Here is a 20,940-nt window from a genome sequence, read left to right as displayed (position 1 = left end):
AATCACTAAGCTTGATCCTCACTTGAACCATACTGCAGATCGAGTACCATGGATTGATCAAGAGGTTTTCAAATTGTTCCAGGCATCCAAACATGTTCCATAAGGTCCACTGAAGGTGTTCAGATCAAGAAACAACAACTGGAACTCCTCATTTGCAGAATTCGATTCTCACTTTTGCCGTTTTTGAAGGTAAGCTACTTGAACTTCAAACTCTGTGAATCATGCATCATGAATGAAATATGAACATACCATCTCATTTCTGCACACATGAGGATCATTAACCCTCAATCAATTGCTATTTATCTTGCACACACACGATTTCAGATTGAAACTCAGAATTAGGGTTCTTCGTGTTCATCAGAAAATTGATAGCCTTAGGGTTAAAATAAATGCAATTAAATGATACCATTGTGTTCCTTATGAAAAATCGAGCAAGTTAGGCTATTCACTTGATCCAAACAATTCAGTTTTCAGAATTTTCAAATTCAATTTGGGGGTTGTGTTCTTGGCGCCAAATTTTGAAACTGAACTCAGGAACTTGATTTAAAATATATTCAATTCATTACAAGAGACTAACAGACCACGCGCGTGGTCTGGTTGGTTAAGTTTTTGAGTTGTGAGAGAGAGGGCGCGAGTTCAACACTCATGGGGGCCAAAACATTTTTTTATCACTATTTTTCTTTCAATTTTTTACACAACTTTAATTAATTCATTGATCAATCAAATTAACTCATTTTTACTTCATTTTTTACACACTTCTTATTTGATATACATATTTTGACAATATCAAAAAAAATCATAAAAAAGGATTTATTTAATATGCTTTTAATTAGGTTTAAAATGATACATTTTTAAGTGTTTTTAAATACTTTAAATATTGTTTTTTCATTTAATTTTTAACCTAATCACTTGTAAATATTTTTTGTGATCAAACCCTAATCATTTAGGTCTTAATTAGGCATTAAAACTTGTTTAACTTAATTAAGTTGACTTTTGTCAAAATTCAAATCGTTTTAAGACGAGTGATCGCGATTCTTTTTCAAAACGATAAACCACTTCTTTTTGATTAAATCCTTTTGACTAATCAATCAATTTTCAAAATGAAGTGGGGCCTCTCGAATATTAGAGAGTGTAAGTCCCATTTCTTTTCTTTTTGTACAGTTTTCAAAACAATAAAACTTCTTCAAAACAAAATCTTTTCAAAACAATTTTCAAATCATTCAAATCATTTTTAAAACCATCCACCCTGTTTTATGAAAATAAAACAGGGGCCTCTCGAATATTAGAGAGTATAAGACCCACTCCTTTTTCTTTTTACACAGTCTTTTTATTCAAAATAAATAAACTTTCTTTCAAAACAAACTTTCAAACCGTTTTTCAAACGACGCGTCTGCTTTTCAAATATACCATGGGCCTCCATGTAGGTATAAGTCCCAAGCCCTTTTGTACATACCCACTCAAGTACATGAAATTAGGTATTTCATTGTACGCCTTTTGTACATATCTCAATCTGTTTCTTAACCTTGAATAACAAATCAAAAATGAAGGTTTTCTTTAAATCTTCCCAAAAATATACCATGGGCCTCCATGTAGGTATAAGTCCCAAGCCCCTTTGTAAATACCTGTTTACATAGCTTTGAATAAACTCAAGTGGACCTCTCCCCGAGTATAAGTCCCGAGCCCTATGTATACAAATGGAGCATGCTTACAGGTATATTTCCTTCATAAACTCCATTATATACACACACTCTGTCATATATAACTGTTCATATTTGTTCATGTACTTGTTCATGTTTGTTTGTACTTGTTCATACTTGTGATTGTGTTATATATTTATTCAACTTAGTACAACACTAGGTTCCCCATAGCCTCCTATTGGGCTTCGTGCAAAGAATCTCCACTAGTTTAGGTTAGGACATAGAGTATGGTTTCCCGGTGAAATCGCTCTAAGAGCTCAAACCAACTATACCATGCCTCCCCTTGGGCTTTGTACAAACGAGTGACCCTCCCATAGCCTCCTCTTGGGCTTACAATGCAAGGACCCTGGATTGTCCCTCCCATAGCCTCCTCTTGGGCTTACAATGCAAGGACCCTCGGATAGCCTCCTCTTGGGCTTCGTACAAGGACCCACGGGCTTCTTATAAGCATCCCCCAATATCCAAAACCAAATACCCTAGGAGATTAGACATTTTTCATCTCTATGCTAGGAGTATCTCTTATATATCATCACAAACAATCAATCAATCAAACTTTTTTCTTGCCACAAGGCTGGCTAATCAATCAAACTGTTTTACCACCGTACTGGATGATTAATCAAAGTTTTTGTCACAAGGCTGACTTCATTGAAACTTTTGCCACGAGGCTGGCTGATTAATCAAAGTTTTTGTCACAAGGCTGACTTCATTGAAACTTTTGCCACAAGGCTGGTTAAACAAACAAAAACATCTTTATCATTCTAAGCACCCTAAGTGGCATGGCCCCGGGCTTATAATGAAAAGATTTTCAAACAAAAATCAAACAGATGTATGTGATGATATAGATTAGATACATCTAGCATTTAGACGACATTTGTCTATTTTCCTTTGCTTCCACTAGCATAAGTGGGAACTACGATTGCTCTGACTTTCTCAACATCCCTTTGAGAATACGTAGGCACAAGGTCGATCCTTGGCGAGCAAAACAAAACAAAAAAAACCATTCAAACCTTAGCACCCGTAGACCCCGAGCTACAGATGCTCTGATTCCCTCTAAGGGATATGTATGCAGAGGATCGCGATGATCTTTGCGAGCATAATCAAACAAACACCTTAGGTCCCACCTATTTCACAACAGAACCTCCACCGTAACATGGAATAAAAAACAATAAAGAACCCTGTAGAGTACTACAGATACGTTGGGTGCTAATACCTTCCCTTCGTATAACCAACCCTCTTACCCAAGATCTCCCCCCACTTTTAGGTTATTGCAGCTTTTTTCCTTTTCCTCCTTTGGAAATAATAAAAAGTTTGGTCGAAATAAAGAAAAATCATTTTTATGAGCACTCGAGCCCAAAGAAGGCATCAGGTGTCTCATCCCACAAAAAAGAGGAACAAAACGGTTTTTCGCCCGCGACACATCCTTTCTCCTAACTCTACACCACTACCACTCATTCAAAATCCTGTCGACTTTTTTTTATCACCGGTCTCACTAGTCCCTCTTTCCAACTCACAAATCCACTTTAATCAAGCACAAGCTACCATAAGCAACTAGAGACCTAGAATTTCTCTTCTTAACTCAAACCCTTAATCATACCATTCAATCCTACTTTATTGTCCCCCAATTAGTCTATATTATTGGATCCAAATTCAATGTCATTGCATTCAGACACAAATTACTTCATAGACGTGAGCCACCCCTCTATGCCTTTAATTTTGCCATCTCTTTAGCCCACCATGTTATGCCATGTGTTCTAATTCTGGTCCTTTCACCAACTAATTATATTATCTCATATGGCAATTCAACAATGAACCTTGAGGACAAGGTTCCTCAAGGGACCAAGCGTATTGTTAGGAGGCCCAATTTAAAGCCCAAGAGAAAAAGAAAAAAATAGCTTGACTTATATATTGCTATTAATTTTAAAAGGGGTGCAATTAAAATAAATTTATTAATTTTTTTTAAAAGCGATGATTCAATATCAAAAAGAGTATAAGAGGTGTTCTAACCCTTACAAACAAACACAAATTATAAACTAGCAGTAAACCAATCATACTTACTACAAGTACTGGAGAAACTAACACAAATTATAATAGGGCAATAAACCAATCATACTTACTACAAGTACTAGAGAAACTATTGCCTACAATATACCATTTCCAAGTAATCACCTTAATAGAAAATAAGGCTTCTTCTAAACTAAATACTTTATCTTGAAACAAAGGAAAGTCCCTCCCCATCCAAATAATCCAACAGGTAGCAATCCAAAACATATCAGCCTTACTATTTTGTTTAGTGTTATTTTTCAAAAACGGCACATGATCATTTATTTCTAGAAAATTTTAACTATTTAAGTATATTGAGGTTAATGAAAACATATGTTTTTTTTGTGAGATCTAGACTATCCCTTGTAAAATTAGGGGGTAATTTATCTCAAATGACATATACTAATGAAATTTTGCCACATAAAATAAAACTTTAAAATTATATATTAATTTAAAATCTTAAAGCATTTGGTCTATGTCTCCTCTCACTTATAAAGTATTCAACATTCTTTTTTTTCACCCATTGAAAATTATTACTCACAATTAATATAAAAACATCTTATTACTCAAAAATCAAGTTACATTTTTTTAGTAAGCAAGTTATATTAAAAGGAGAACTAAGGGTTCTCAACACCTGTTTACATCAAGAAAGGGGAGACAACCCTGCCAAAACCGAGAGATTACACACCAATTAGTACTGTGAAATAAATAACAAAGGATCTTTGTTAAAGTCGTAAAAACTACAAATGGGATATGTAATATCTCCTACAAACGCCCACTTCCAAACCAAAAACTTAATGCTCCAAATTGTATTATCCACATTCCACCCTTCATTCCTAAAACAAACCCAATTTTTATATAGCCAAAGAGTCTATAAAGTTGCAAACCAAACTACACCTAGTTTACCTTCTTTAACTTTCTTTTTTTTTACAAAAAGAGAACCAATCCATAAAACCACAAAAATAATCTTCCTCCACACCTCCATACGGTTTTCCAATCCACATAGCCACCTCTCTCCAAACCACCTTAACCGAAGAACAAGTAAAGAAAGAATTATTCCTACTTTCAGAATCGACACCACAAAAAACACTCTTGGAATTATCTACCGAAAAAATAATGCCTCTATGTGAGAGTAAATCCTTTTGTTGGAATCCTATTCACAAGGAGTCTCCAACCAAACGCCTTAATTTTGAACGGAACTTCCGCTTTCCACACCAAACGTAATGCCACATCACATCTATTAAAAGGGCCATAAGGAATACCAGAACCGACATAAAAATTATAGCAAGATGCAACGGAGAAAACTCCATCCGATTCGGCTCTCCATTTTACCCATCACCTTCTGCACAACACGGTCCACGACCCTCCAACAAAACAACCAAGGATTCCATATCCGACTCAAGATTATGATCGGCTAAATCCAACGAATTAATCCCACAATTCCCCCAAGTCCATACCCCATTCACCCAACCTCCCATACCCGCCACCGCCACCTCCCATACCCGCCACCGCCACCTTCTTCAAACTAGATTTCTCATATAATTCCGGAAAATCCTTCTTTAAACAAACCGTTTCCAACCACAACGCTTCCTAAAACGGGATAGAAAACCTATTCCCAATTTTAAAACGACAATATGACTCCATAGGATCTCCAACCCCAACTTTCCCAATTGCAATCAAATCCCTCCACCAATAAGAAGCGGTAGAAGAAGAATAAGATGAAGTAGAAAAGGATAAAGGAAGCATACCTCCACAAAAAGTCTTCATGATTAAATCGCCATAGCGCGCTTTCAACTATTTAAACCAAAGAGCTTCTGCTCCTTTAATAATTCTCCACCTACATTTATTTAGAAGCGCCAAATTAAAGTCCACAATATTTTTAATGCCAAGGCCTCCTTTTTCCACCAGTAGACATACACTCTTCCAACTCACCCAACGGATCCTCCTCTTATCCTCCATCCCTCTTCCCCACAAGAAATTACCTTGAATGCTAGTAATTTCCTTAGTCACCAAAGCCGACATCTTGTAAAAAGACATAATAAAAATCCAGAGAGAGCTAAGAACTGACTTAAAGAGAATTATTCTACCTCCCTAACTAAGGAAATGATTCTTCCAACCCGAAAGCCGCTTCTTCAACTTAGTTACAAGAGGCTTCCAAGTCGCTACCTTACGCGGATTACACCCAATGACAATACCAATAAAAGAAAACATCCCTTCTTCCACCTTGCAAGAAAGAACCTAAGAAGCCGCATCCAAAAAATTCTTACTAACATTGTAACCAATCAATTTACTCTTGTGATAATTAATGCCAAGCCCCGAAACAAGTTCGAAAGCCCTAAGAACCGCCTTGATAGCCAAAACATGCCTATACGACCCTTCACCCACTAAAAGTGTGTCATCTGCAAATTGGAGAATATCCACCTCACACTCCCCCTTAATATCAAGACCTTTGAATTCACTATTCTCCACTGATTTCCTCACTAAACCCGCTAGGCCCTTAACCACCAAAACAAAAAGAAATGGCGATAAGGGGTCACCTTGCCTCAATCTCTTCTATACCACAAGCTCCTTTGTTGGACACCCATTCACCAAAACGAACATCTTACTATGGAAAACCAAGATATCCACCCATGTCCTCCACAATACACCAAACCCCATTCTATCCATAATATACCTAAGGAAATTCCAAGAAACTTTGTCATAAGCTTTCTCAAAATCTACATTGAATAAAATACTCATTCTTCCCTCTATTTTGACTAAATCCACAACCTCATTTACAACCACCACTCCGTCAAGAAGTTGTCTACCCGGCACAAAAGCATTTTGAGAAGGAGAGATAATCGCATGGAAAACCTTTTTCAACCTACCCACTAGAAGTTTTGAAATAGCCTTGTACATGCATCCCACCAAACATATAGGTCTATACTGGGATGTGTTGATGTGCATAAGGTATATCCTTATGCACGGTGCATAAATACTCAAATATTGTTTATATTACTCAAAGTATTATATTTATTACTCAAAATGATATACAGATAACTCAAAATAGTATAAATATTAATCAAAACAATGAATATATTACTCAAAATAGTTAAAATTCGATATTACTCAGAATGATGTAAATATTACTCAGAATAGTGTATTATTACTCATAATTAATAATTACTCATAATTAATAGATGTGTACAAATAATTCGTATATTATTCTGGGATTATGATATTATTACTCATTTCTAACTAAAATGTTACTCGGAATAATTTAAATATTACTCGTACGAGACTTATGCACCGTGCATAAGGATATACCTTATGCACATCAACCTGACCCGGTCTATACTCATCCAAAAATCAAGTTAAATATTATTTTCTGAATTTAATTTTGATTCTTTAATATTTTAAGTTAATATTTGATTATAAAATTTTACTTTCACGTGGCAAGATTTCATCGGTAAACGTGATTTATGATAAATTACCTCCTTAACTTTATAAGGAGTAGTAAAAAATTGATCTTTTTTTATTCATTTTTCCTTTATAATCTTGATCTACAAATTTAGCCGTATCAGTTAGTTTATAGAGTCACGACCAAATCTATTAAATTAAAGTCAAATAACTAAAATAAAAAAATTAATCAAGACTTGCGCATTTATTTTATTACGTTATTATATTTTTACTCTGACATTTTAGTTTTCCATATAGTATTAAGGAAAACAAAGTATTTATAATTGTGAAATAAATTAAAAGGTACGAGTAATATAAATTGTAGTGCAATAAAACCAAAAAGTATAAAAAACAATGATAGAAATATTAAATGATAGTCTTTAAATTAACACAAAAATTATTTTCAACATTGTTAAGAGTCCCACATCGGACAATATATGGCCTGAACATGTCCTTATAAGTGGGGGCAATCCTCACCCTACAAGCCGGTTTTGTAGGGATGAGTTAGGCCCAACCACATTTCTTAACATGATATCAGAGCCTCGTTTAAGATCCGGTGGGACACCTTCTATGGTTTCCGCTATCGGGCCACCCGCCATTTATTACCACGCTCCAGTTGTCTAGTCCTGGGCGTGAGGAGGTGTGTTAAGAGTCCCACATCGGACAATATATGGCCTGAACATGTCCTTATAAGTGGGGGCAATCCTTATCCTACAAGCCGGTTTTGTAGGGTTGAGTTAGGCCTAACCACACTTCTTAACATGGTATCAAGAGCCTCGTTTAAGATCTGGTGGGCCACCTTCCATGGTTTCCGTTATCGGGCCACCCACCATTTATTTCCACGCTCCAGTTGTCTAGTCCTGGGCGTGAGGGGGTGTGTTAAGAGTCCCACATCGGACAATATATGACCTGAACATGTCCTTATAAGTGGGGGCAATCCTCACCCTACAAGCCGGTTTTGTAGGGATGAGTTAGGCCCAACCACATTTCTTAACAAACATAAATATGAAAAATATTCTAATAGACGATAAGAAGATAGTTTACATAATATTTTTGATACCTTATTTTAAAGCCATATAACTATAGTCCATAAAATTTTAAAAAATAACTAAATAAAAATCAAACTATAATTAAGATGTCAATACCATAACTAAGGACAACTTAATTATTATTATAGGACCTGATCATCATCTCATATGTTAAGTCATTCAAATACACTTACACTTACGGAAAATACAAATAGGTATCAAAGGAGTCTTGCAACCACTATTAGTTAGGAGACAATCATCATCACTCTCACATAAGTACTCTATAGTTGTAAAAAAGAGAATAAAAGTTAATATTGCTAAAATAGGATAAAATATTATGTAAGTAGGAAAGAAGAAATTTTGAAAAGAAAAAAAGTTACCAAAGTTACCGTCAACGCTTGTTATGACAAGAAATAGAGAAAAAATGATGATCACAAGAACAAAATTAATAATTTTAACCATATTTTCTACCGTAACTAACAAATAAGATATTATTGTATTACTCTATGATTTAAGATTTAATACATCACTTACAATACTTATATAGTTGTTTTTGAACAGTTATTGATTTTTTTTTTCGATGAAGAGTTGTAAAAATAAATATCTTAGATTTTATAATTATTAAATGTCTCTTAAATATATGAATGTGTTGTATTTTTCATCTTTTAGATACGTAGAGAGGAGGTGATGTAAATATGTCCATTTTAAATTATTTTATAATCTTTAATTAGTTAACTTTGATCTTTTGGGCTACTTAACTAGGAGTTTGTGTAAAAAAAATTATCATCATTTTCTTCTTCCAAATTTTGATCATTTTATTTTCTTTTATAATTCAAAAGTGAAAATAAAAAAACACATTACTAAATCATTTTATTATCTTTTATAATTCAAAAATGAAAATAACAAAACATTAATAATATATTTTATCATTATAAATGTCTCTTTATTAAACAATGTGTGAGAGTTAATACCTTTAAGACGTAGTTCTTTTTTAAGGGTAAAATAAATATATAATAGTAGGAAATTAAAAACTCGTCAATTAAATAAAATTTAACTATTTAAATAGTATAAGAAGTAACGTATTGAAACATAAAAAATATAACAAAGAATAAAGGAAAATAAGGAGACAATAAACCACATACAACTAAGGACAAAACAAGAAAATTTAGAATGTGGGGCATGATATACAAGTAAGTTTATTATATTTAAATTAGACCTAATTAGACATATTTTTAAAAAAATTCACTTACTTGGGTCCTAATCTCTGTCTGCTGGAGGATCTGATAGAGGGTGAGATCGAAGGGTTCATTAAGGAGAGAAAAGAATGGTGGCAGCTTTGGTTCCGTTCTATCAAACCTTGGAATCCTTCTGATGTTGATAAAGAAATATTGACTTGGATCAAGATCATAGGTGTACCGTGTTATGCATGGGAGGAGAACTTTTTCAAGATGATAGCTGACTTGTTTGGTTGTTATGTCAAGTGTGATGAAGGTACAACTCTTAAATCCAAGATGGATGTTGCCCGTATTTGTTTAAAAATCAGTCGCTTTGGTAAGGTGGAAGAATGTGTTAATGTGGAGATTGAAGGATTGGTTTTCACCATCGCTATTTTGGAAGACTGTGGTTGGGTGAATCCCAAGATGTTTGTGTCGAGAGATAGGGATGATGAAGGTTCAGAGTCGTCTCAGTCGGAGGAGGATGAGTTTGTAGCGGGGGATGTAGGGGAGGAGTGTGCGGCGGAGTTTGACCCTTCGAAGTCTGGAAGCAGTGATGGGATGGGTGATGCTAGCTTCTCTGTTGCAGAAAGAAACCTAGGTGTTAGTAGCATCCTTTCACCTAAAAGGTCTCAGAATCAGTCTAGGAAGAAAAAGGTGGTTTTTGACTCTTTTGATAGGGCTTGTAGCGATTCTTCCGAGGCTGATTTGTCCAAAGCAATTAATGATGATGTGTTTTGTGAGGATTTTAGTAGAGTGGGGGATTCGATAGATAAAGATTTCTCTAATGTGGGGCCATCTAAAGTCTGTGGACCGGACATAGAGTTACATGGGCCAGTTAGAGTTTTAGAGGAGTTGGGCCAAAAGGAGCTGGGTGGGCCTATTTTCTTTGATAAGGCTTGCAGAGACTTATTGACCAAATCAAAAAAATATTCTCCGCGGCAGATTAAGAAAAGGACTTTGAAATTAAAGAAGGTAGCTGATTTGGGGCAGGAAGTAGCTGCGACACCCTCTTACTTTGCGTGCATCGCTCCCAAAAAGGTTTCTTCAAAGGAGGCGAATGTCAGGGGCTCTTTTGCTAGTTCGGCTGAGGATTCGATCTCGTCTGGTGAGTTCCATTCTTCTATTAATCTTGGTGATTCTTATATTGGCCGTTGCAACGATAGCTTACGAGGGAATTCAGAGATTGGTATCAGGGTGTGGAACTCAATTTCTGGGTTGGGTGTTGTCAGTTCTAAGAAGAACTCTGATGTTGTTAACATAATTAATGCTTTAGAACTAAGAGATAAGGAGGGAGTCACTGGTGAGAAGGCGAAGTTACCCGCGGTTCCATGAATTTGATATCTTATAACATAAGGGGAGGAGGATTGTTTTCCAAAAGGAAGAGAGTCAGTTTTCTTATTCACTCGAATAAGATTGATATTTGTTTTCTCCAAGAGACTAAGATTTCTGCTTTTGATGAGTCCTTTGCGCGTGATTTTTGGGGCTCTAAGGACGTCGAGTGGACTGCTTGTAATTCTATTGGAGCAGTGGGGGGTATGGTGATTTTGTGGAGGAGAGGTTCTCTTTCTTTAAATTATAGTTTTGTGGGCAAAGGGTTTGTGGGGATTAACATTGATTGGAAGGGTGTAGGGTACAACTTGGTGAATGTCTATGAGGCGTGTAATAGGGCGGAGAGGCTTATAACATGGAATTTTATTATCTCCTTAAAAAGATTCAGAGGGGGGAGGAATGGTGTGTGGTGGGAGATTTCAACGAAGTTTTGAGGAAGGAAGAAATAGTTGGGGAGGGAGTCCCTAGGTTTACTAAAGGTATGGAGGAGTTTAGATGTTTTGTGAATCAAATGGAGTTGATCGACTTAAATTATGTTGGAGGTAAATTCACGTGGTTTAAAGATAATGGTAAAGCTCTTAGTAGAATAGATAGATTTCTTCTATCTAAAAAGTTTATTGAGGAGTGGGAGGTTGGTGAACAAATGATTGATAAAAGAGACTTTTCAGACCATTCTCCTATTTGGTTAGGTGTGGGAAAGCTTGATTGGGGCCCGAAACCGTTTAGGTTTAATAATGCGTGGTTTAAACATGAAGGTTTCAAGGCATTTCTGGAGGTGGAACGGAAGAAGTTGATTGTAACGGGAAGGGGCAATTTTGTGCTTTATGAGAAATTGAAGAGCTTTAAAGAGAAACTCAAAGGGTGGAACAAGGAGGTTTTTGGGTGGGTTGACCTTAAGATGGAGGAGGCAAGGGATAGTATTAACATGTTGGATATGGTGATAGAGGATAATATGGGTGGTAACAATGAAGTAGCGGTTCAAGCTAGAAGAAATGTGTCGGTTGATCTTTGGAATGGTATGCATTTAAAAGAATGTATGCTGAGACTCAAGTCGCGTAATCTTTGGTTGAAGGAGGGGGATAGGAACACTAAATTTTTTCATAATTCTTTTAAAGAGAGACAAAGACGTAATTCTATCACTTCTTTGGAAGGAGAGGAGGGTAGAGTCAAAGGAGTTGCTAATATCAAAGAGGAGATTCGTGGTTATTTTCAAAATTTCTTTAAAGAAGAAGACTTTGCTAGACCGGTTCCGGAAGGCCTTTGTTTTAAGAGGTTGGAGGAAAGTGAAGTGGTTTGGTTGGAGAGAGATTTTTCCGAAGTTGAGATCAAGGAGGCGGTTTGGTCTTGTGATGGTGATAAAAGTCCCGGTCCGGATGGATATTCGATGGATTTCTTTAAGTTAAATTAGGAGGTAGTGAAGGAGGACGTGTTTAAGTGTTTTAGGGATTTTCATGAAAAAGAAAAACTAACTAAAGCTTGCACTTCTTCTTTTATTACTCTTGTCCCTAAAATCAAGAATCCTCAATCTTTGAAGGAATACCGACCGATTTGTTTGGTGGGAAGTTTGTATAAGATTTTGGCTAAATTGTTGGCGAATAGGCTTAGAAGTGTGGTGGGCAAGTTGGTCTCGAGCAATCAAATGACTTTTATACCGGGTAAAAATATCTCGGAAGGTGTGCTTATTGCTAATGAGGTGTTAGACATGGCTAAAAGAAAAAGTCGGAGTTGCATGGTTTTGAAAGTAAACTTCGAGAAGGCATACGATAGGGTGAGTTGGAATTTTGTTAGATATGTTTTTAAGAGAATGGGGTTTGGTTTGATATGGAGGAGATGGATGGATGGTAGTATCTTCACCAACACGACGTCGATTCTTGTTAACGGGAGCGTTAATAAAGACTTCGTTGTGGAGAAAGGCCTCCGTCAAGGAGATCCTTTGTCTCCCTTTGTGTTCGTAGTTGTGATGGAAGTTCTTACGGCCCTTATGAAAAAAGCTAAAGATTTGGGAGAATTCTGTGGCTTCAAGATTAATGGCGATAAGGAGGTGGACTTGCTCCAATTTGCGGACGATACATTGATTTTTGCTGAGTGTGATTTGGCTAATCTATGGAGTCTAAAAGCTATTTTTAGAGGGTTTGAGATGATGTCGGGTATGCGGATTAACTTCCATAAGAGTAATTTGTATGGGGTTAATTCTGGAGATTGGTTTATGGAAGCCACGGCTAGTTTTCTATCTTGTAAGGTAGGGATGTTACCTTTCAAATTTCTTGGTGTTAAGGTGGGAGATAATCTGAGGAAATTGTCAATGTGGAGAGAGTTTGCTTTGTCGTTCAAGAAGAAATTATCGGTGTGGATAGGTACCAATCTTAGTATGGCGGGGAGGGTTGTTCTCATTAACTCGGTAATTAATGTTTTACCAATTTATACGCTTTCCTTTTATAAGGCGCCTAAGAAGGTGTTGAATGAGGTGTGTTCGATTCAACGCAAATTCCTTTGGGGAGGTGGAGATCTTAAACGCTCCACTAATTGGGTAAATTGGGATACGGTGTGTAAGTTCCGAGAAGAAGGTAGTTTGGGTATTAAAAGTATGGAGATCATGAATGTGGCCTTGCTTAGTAAATGGAAATGGAGAGTTCTTACGGATAAAGAGGCGGTTTAACGAGATCTTTTGGAAGTGCGGTATGGTAACATTAAGCTTAAGGTTTTGGTTGGAGATTCTTCGGTGGTGCATAAAAATGATTCTATTTGGTGGAGAGATTTAATTATTTCGGACAATTATGACAATCTACTCTTGGATAATTTTACTAGTGTTGTCCGTGTTAGTGTGGGTAATGGGGATTCAACTCCTTTATGGTATGCGAACTGGACCGGGCAACGTTCTTTAATGGAGAGGTTCCCTGTTCTGTTTTCTATGGCTCATAAACATACTCAAAACATTGCATCTGCAGGTTTCTTTGAGAATAGTTGTTGGAAGTGGTCTTTGCAAAACTTGTTTCTGGCTGGCAGTATTGCATTCTTGTTGGCTGAGAATAGTAACGAAGGGGCTGGAAATGCTGGTGGTGATGCCGGGTATTGGTCAGGAAGGGAGTCTGTGCAGGGAGATGGAATTGACGTTCTTGCGGCGGCTGGTACCGTTTCTGTTGCTGGCAGCGCAGCTGTGCAGCAGTTTCTCTATGATTTTAGGGAGCTCTTTCGCCCTCTTGCTATGTTGAAGGAGGAGACCGATTCGTTCTCTTGGAGATTTATTCATAATCGTCTTGCTACTAGAGATCACTTAGTGAGACGAGGTATATTGATTGAGGGTAGTGATTCTATTCGTGTCTTTTGTTCGATGGCGGAAGAAACTCGGGTTCATCTTTTTTCGAATTGTGTTGTTTCGATTAGAGTTTGGCGCCGTGTTTATATGTGGCTTGGAGTTGGAGATCTCTTGTCTTTAGAGGAATTTCTAGATTTCTTCTATAATTGTGCGAAGATTAATTGTCTTTCTAAGAGAGCCATCTTACCGGTAGTTTGGCTTGCAACGATTTGGACTTTGTGGATTAAGCGTAACGTTATTATTTTCAAAGATGAGTCTTTTAGTTTTATAGAGTGCATGTTGGAGATTGTTATCATTTCGTGAAATTGGTTAGGTTCTTTTTAAAAGAAGGTGCCGTTATGTAATTATTTCGGTTGGAATACCCAACCTCTATTGTGTTTTACCTTGTAATCTCTTTGTATTGGGGCGGAGCATCCCTTTTGCTCCCTTAATTCCATTGCTTATTAAAAAAAAAAAATCAAATTTAATAAATGTGTTATTTTTTCATATATTACAATATGCAAACCAATTAAATTTTATTTAAAATATAATATATTATTTTAAATATTAATATATATTTTTTAAAAATAGAAAATAATTATTACTATATTTTTTTATTAAAAAATATATATTATAATATATATATATATATATATATATATATATATATATATATATATATATATATTAAATATAAATTTATTTAAAAAATAGTAAAATAATATTACTACTATAATTTTTTCATTGAAAAAATAAATATTATCTCATATATTTAATATAAATTAATATTCATTGTCTATTAAAATATAATAACGTATTAGTGGTTTCAACAAAATCAGTCCATTTGTGCTAAATCAATAAAAAGAAAGAAAAATAGTCAGATTACATTGCATTAGAAATATGTTTAATTAAATTAAGTGTTATGTAGTAATAGATTCTGCATATATCTAATATTAACTATTTTTGGTTTAGAGAATTATATTATAATATGGATGTATAAGAATTTGGAATTTTCTCAAAGAAAACATCACAACACGTGATAGGAGCGGAACAAACTTAATAAATGTGTTATTTTTTCATATATTAACAATATGCAAATCAATTAAATTTTATATCAAATATGATATATTACTTTAAATATTACTAGGTATTTTTAAAAAATAAAAAGTATTACTATAATTTTTTATTGAAAAAATAAATATTATAATATTTATCAAATACAAATTAATTTATAAAATATTAAAATAATATTACTACTATAATTTTTTATTGAAAAAATAAATATAATCACATATATTAAACATAAATTAATATTTATAATCTATCAAAATAGGCTTAAATGCACTTTTAGTCTCCTTATTTTCATGTTTTTTAAGTTTTAGTCCTCTTATTTTTAAATCCAACTTTTTAATCCCTAATTTTGCGTAGCTGTCAGTAATGATTAGGATAAAAAAAATATTTTTAATTATGTGACATTATGTTTCTATTTAATTTATTAGTCAAAACACCTACAAGAAAATACTTTTGGGCCTAGTTTTAAGAGCAATGTTATACTTACACCTCAATCTTACACCAATACTTACACCAACTTCATAAAAAATAATAATATTTATAAAAAATATTTTTTATTTTTAAAATTACGGACGGCACTGTTCATATAAGGACGTGCATTAACCAACTTCATTACTGCATTAACCAAGTTTTTACACTACATTATTATTTTTATTTTATAATAATAAAAACACTGTTCACCGTATAAATACAGTGAACAGTGTTTGGTGTAAGTTTAGGGGTGTAAGTATAGCATTATTCTAGTTTTAATCAACCACAAATGCATTTTTTAATTCTTGACACTGCGCATGAGTTAACAATATATACTCTTAAAATTTACCTTAAGAAAACGAAGTGGGACACTGATCAAGTCTCAATATCCCATAAGTCTTCACTATCCCATAAATGTTCACTTCTTGCAATCCAGATGGTACACTTTATGATGTTCTTCATTCTTCTTCAAATATACTCGTGCATCAAATTGTAATGACAATAGAAGTTTTACAAACCCACAATTAAAGACACTACCGATTCAAGTAACAGTTGTACTAAATACACTACCTTTGTCTGGTTTTTTTGTTATTTTTTCTTCTGGTTTCAAGGAAGATGATCTGATTCCCAACTTCTCCAACAAATATTGATAACTTCAGATTCAATGCTTTCTAGCTGACCACGAGCAGCACAAAAATCTGGCACCTTTGATGCAGTTATCAAGCTTCTTCGCACAATTGAAAACTCTTGCTTGAAAATGCTTTTATTTTGAAAAACAACAGATATGAATACAATTTCTTCGTAACATGCACTAAAATTAATTTTTCCTTGGATTAATAGTAGTTTACCCCAGTTTACCCCAACTGTTGCCAAAAGGTAGGAAGGGGGGAAAAACAAAATTCGCTAACATTACAGGGGTGAACTACTGTTAACCATTTTTCCTTTATCATCTACCTTGTATGAAGTACTGCAATAATTTAGCATTTCAAATCCAGCCACAACAATATTAACCTTCATGCCCTCAGACAGATGGTTTCTATATGTGAAAAAAATCTCCAACATTAACTCCTTGCAAGTTAAACCCGGAAGTGGTTGGTCTTCTCTTATCTCAGGCTTCAGTATAACATGTTAGGGATAACTAAGAAAAACTTGACATGGATTGATTTCATCGTGATATTTATATGTTTAGAATGATGTTGTTAATGCACGTGCAAGTAGAACAATGGGTAAACTTCTTAGATGTGTATTAACTGTTGGCTTTGGATTGAACATGGAGATGAAAAATATTAAAGTTCCACATTGATTGTTTATGAAATATGTTTAGTGTTTATATATACCTTGGAACATATTGTTAAGATATATATTAGGTACTAAACCCATGTTGCAACAAAATGGGTTTTGGACTTTTAATATTTGTTATACGAACTTTAATTCATTAAAGTAATTAATTTTTAAAATATAAGGCTTAATTACTCATGGAGTCCCTTAACTTAATTTAAGTTTTCACTTTAGTCCCCTATATAATAAACGTTACATTTTAGTCCCTCAAAAAGTATTGAGTGTCCTTCGTGGACCCTATTTTTATAAAAAAAATTTAACCATTAGATCTAATTAAAAAAATCAAACGGTTGAAAACTGAAACTCTATTAAATTTAACAATGAACTTCCAACACCTAATATTTTTTTACATTTATTCATCTTCTTCTCCTTCTTCGTCTTCATCATCACCTTAAATACATTCCTATCATAACTCAAAAAAATTTAAAATTAACAATTATACTCAAAACTTTAAAACATAAATCTTCAGGTAATCCTTCTACCTCTATATATGTTGTCAATTCTGAAAATATAGAAACATCTGAACAACCCCAAACATCAGAACATCAACCATCTCAAACAATTGAATCCCCTATACATCAAATTTCTGACCTTTTTCCATCTCCAACAACTTAATTGTCCTCACCTCAGATAATTCCACCATTTGTATCTCATACATCCAAACCACTTTCATCATTGGAACCAATGTCACAACAAACTTTTGATAAACAAAATCTCGATGCTTTAAATCCTGAATCTGATCCCACAAGTCCTCCAGTAAATCAAGAACAAAACCAAAACATCGCACAATTATTGTCTGATATTGACAATTTTGAACTTCCACCAGAACAAACTGATCCAAACACTTCAGAAATCTCACCTGAAACATAACATCCAATCCCCACACAAAGAGAATCTTCAGCAATATCACCAGCAGAAGCTCGACCATTCTCACAAACAGAAATTGTTCAACTCCCTGACCTCACAACATCAGCTCCACCAAAAAGCCAACCGGAAACTCTTGTTTCTGCTCCCAAACCATCAAATCCAAATACAACAGAACTTCCACTCTCAACAGAAAAAGAACCTTCTCTTCCCATAGAACAAGAAATTACACTTCCCCTTGAAAGAAACCATCCAGAATCTTCTAAAACCTGATCTCAACCCACAATACCAACTACAAAACCCTATGGATGGTTCCAAGGATCTTAGAACATTCCTGGAATCACCATCCCCTTAGTTGTGACATTGGGGGTAATTTATCTCAAATGACATATACTAACGAAATTTTGTCACATAAAATAAATTTTTAAAATTATATATTAATTTAAAATTTTAAAGTATTTTGTCTATGTCTCCTCTCACTTATAAAGTATTCAACATTCTCTTTTCTACCCATTAGAAATTATTACTCACAATTAATATAACAACATCTTATTATTCAAAAATCAAGTTATATATTATTTTCTGAATTTAATTTTGATTCTTTAATATTTTACTTTCATCTGGCAAGATTACATTGATAAACGTGATTTATGATAAACTACCTCCTTAACTTTATATGGAGTAGTCAAAATTTGATCTATTTTTTATTATTTTTTCTTTATAATCTTGATCTACAGAATTAGCCGTATCAACAATCTATCAGTTAGTTTAAAGAGTCACGACCAAATCTATTAAATTAAAGTCGAATAACTAACATAAAACCAAATCTATTAAATTAAAGTCGAATAAGTAACATAAAAAATTAATAAAGACTTGTGCATTTATTTTATTACGTTACTCCCTCCGTTTTTTATTATAAGTCGTTTTGGAAAAAAAATTGTATTTTAATATAAGTCGCTTTACAATTCCAATGAATAATTAATGCTATTTTTCCTATTATATCCTTAAATATTTATTATTCTCTCTCCTTTCAATTATATAAATTTATTTTCCACATGTCATTAATGAAGGATAATTTTGTAAAAACCTTCATAATTTCTCATTTTCATACAACAATTATTATTTTTCTTAATCTGTGTAAAAAGTCTAAAACGACTTATAATAAAAAACGGAGGGAGTATTATATTTTTATTGTGACGTTTTAGTTTTCCATATAGTATTAAGGAAAACAAAGTATTTATAATTGTGAAATATTTTAAAAGGTAGGAATAATCTAAATTGTAGTGCAATAAAAACAAATTACAAAAAGTCTTTAAGTTAACACAAAAAACTATTTTCAACATAAATATGAAAAATATTCTAATAGACAATAAAAAGATAGTTTGCATAATATTTTTTATACCTTATTTTAAAGCCGTATAACTATAGTCCATAAAATTTTAAAAAATAACTAAATAAAAATCAAACTATAAAATGTTAATACCATAACTAAGGACAACTTAATTAATATTATAGGATCTGAGCATCAATTCATATTTGAAATCATTCAAATACAATTACACTTATCGAAAATACAGACAGGTATCAAAGGAGTCTTGCAACCACTTGGTAGACAATCATCATCATTCTCACAGTACACTATAGTTGTAAAAAAAAAAGAATAAAAGTTAATATTGCTAAAATAGGATAAAATATTATGTAAGTAGCAAAAGAAGAAATTTTGAAAAGAAAAAAGCTTACTGCTATCGCTAGTTGTGACAAGAAATAGAGAAAAAATGATAATCATAACAAGAACAAAATTAACAATTTTAATCATATTTTTTACCTTAAAAAACAAATAAGATATTATTGTATTACTCTATGATTTAAGATTTAATACTTCACTTACAATACTTATATAGTTGTTTTTTTAACAGTTATTGAGTTTTTTTTTTTTCACGTTAGAGTAGTAAAAATAAATATCTTAGATTTTATAATTATTAAATGTCTCTTAAATATATGAATGTGCTGTATTTTTTGCCTTTTGGGTACGTAGAAAGGAGATGATGTAAATATATCTATTTTAAATTATTTTGTAACCTTTAATTAGTTACCTTTGATCCTTTGGACTACTTAGCTAGGAGTTTACTTAAAAAATTTATCAATAAAAAATTTATCTTCATTTTTTTTCTTCTAAATTTTGATCATTTTATTTTCTTTTATAATTCAAAAGTGAAAATAACAAAACACATTACTAAATCATTTTATTATCTTTTGTAATTCAAAAATGAAAATAACAAAACATTAATAATATATTTTATCATTATAATTGTCTCTTTATTAATCAATTTGTGAGAGTTAATGCCTTTAAGATGTAGTTCTTTTTTAAGGGTAAAATAAATATATAAATAGTAGGAAATTAAAAACTCATCAATTAAGTAAGAGTTAACTATTTAAATAGTATAAGAAGTAACATATTAAAACATAAAACTAAACAACTAAACAACTAAGGACTAAATAAGGAGACAATAAACCACATACAACTAAACAACTAAGGACTAAATAAAAAAAATTAGAATGTGGGGCATGATAATTTTTAGACCTAATTAGACATATTTCTAAAAAAAATTCACAATCAAAATTCAAATTTAATAAATGTGTTTTTTTTTTTGGTAAAATAAATGTGTTATTTTTTCATATATTACAATATGCAAACCAATTAAATTTTAATTAAAATATAATATATTACTTTAAATATTAATATATATTTTTTAAAAATAAAAATAATTATTTCTATAATTTTTTATTTAAAAAATAAATATTATAATCTATATGAAATCTAAATTTATTTAAAAAATACTAAAATAATATTACTACTATAATTTTTTGATTGAAAAAATAAATATTATCTCATATATTAAATACAAATTAATATTCATAGTCTATTAAAATATAACAGTGGTTTCAGCAAAATCAGTCCTTTTGCGCTAAATCAGTAAAAAGAAAGAAAAAGAGTTATATTACATTGTGTTAAATATGTCTAATTAGGTGTTATGTAGTAATAGATTATGCATATATCTAATACTAATTATTTTGGGTTTGGAGAATTATATTTGTAATATTAGTGTAAAATAATTTGGAATTTTCTCATAGAAAACATCACAACAAGTGATAGG

At 32.9% G+C, this 20,940-nt stretch overlaps 1 protein-coding gene and 1 long non-coding RNA gene across 2 annotated transcripts; one reads left to right on the top strand and one right to left on the bottom strand.

Annotated features, from left to right (window-relative positions):
• The first annotated feature begins 11,104 nt into the window (after positions 1–11,104).
• On the top strand, positions 11,105–12,157 carry LOC131614074 (uncharacterized). Its single transcript, XM_058885701.1, has one exon. The coding sequence runs from the start codon at positions 11,105–11,107 to the stop codon at positions 12,155–12,157; it is 1,053 nt and encodes a 350-aa protein (XP_058741684.1).
• A 7,006-nt stretch (positions 12,158–19,163) lies between these two features.
• On the bottom strand, positions 19,164–19,719 carry LOC131611836 (uncharacterized). The gene is made up of 2 exons (XR_009287180.1): positions 19,526–19,719; positions 19,164–19,423 (listed from the first exon to the last, which is right to left on the bottom strand). It is a non-coding gene; the product is annotated as an uncharacterized LOC131611836 (long non-coding RNA).
• Between the last annotated feature and the right edge of the window lie 1,221 nt (positions 19,720–20,940).

The sequence above is a fragment of the Vicia villosa genome, linkage group LG6 (assembly GCF_029867415.1).
Source record: "Vicia villosa cultivar HV-30 ecotype Madison, WI linkage group LG6, Vvil1.0, whole genome shotgun sequence".
Taxonomy (NCBI): domain Eukaryota; kingdom Viridiplantae; phylum Streptophyta; class Magnoliopsida; order Fabales; family Fabaceae; genus Vicia; species Vicia villosa.
The sequence above is the reverse complement of the archived record's forward strand: the minus strand, read 5'-3'. Positions and strand labels throughout refer to the sequence as shown.

Excerpts from the sequence above, each read along its gene's own strand:
- LOC131614074 (XM_058885701.1), top strand. The coding sequence starts at position 11,105 with ATGGAATTTTATTATCTCCTTAAAAAGATTCAGAGGGGGGAGGAATGG.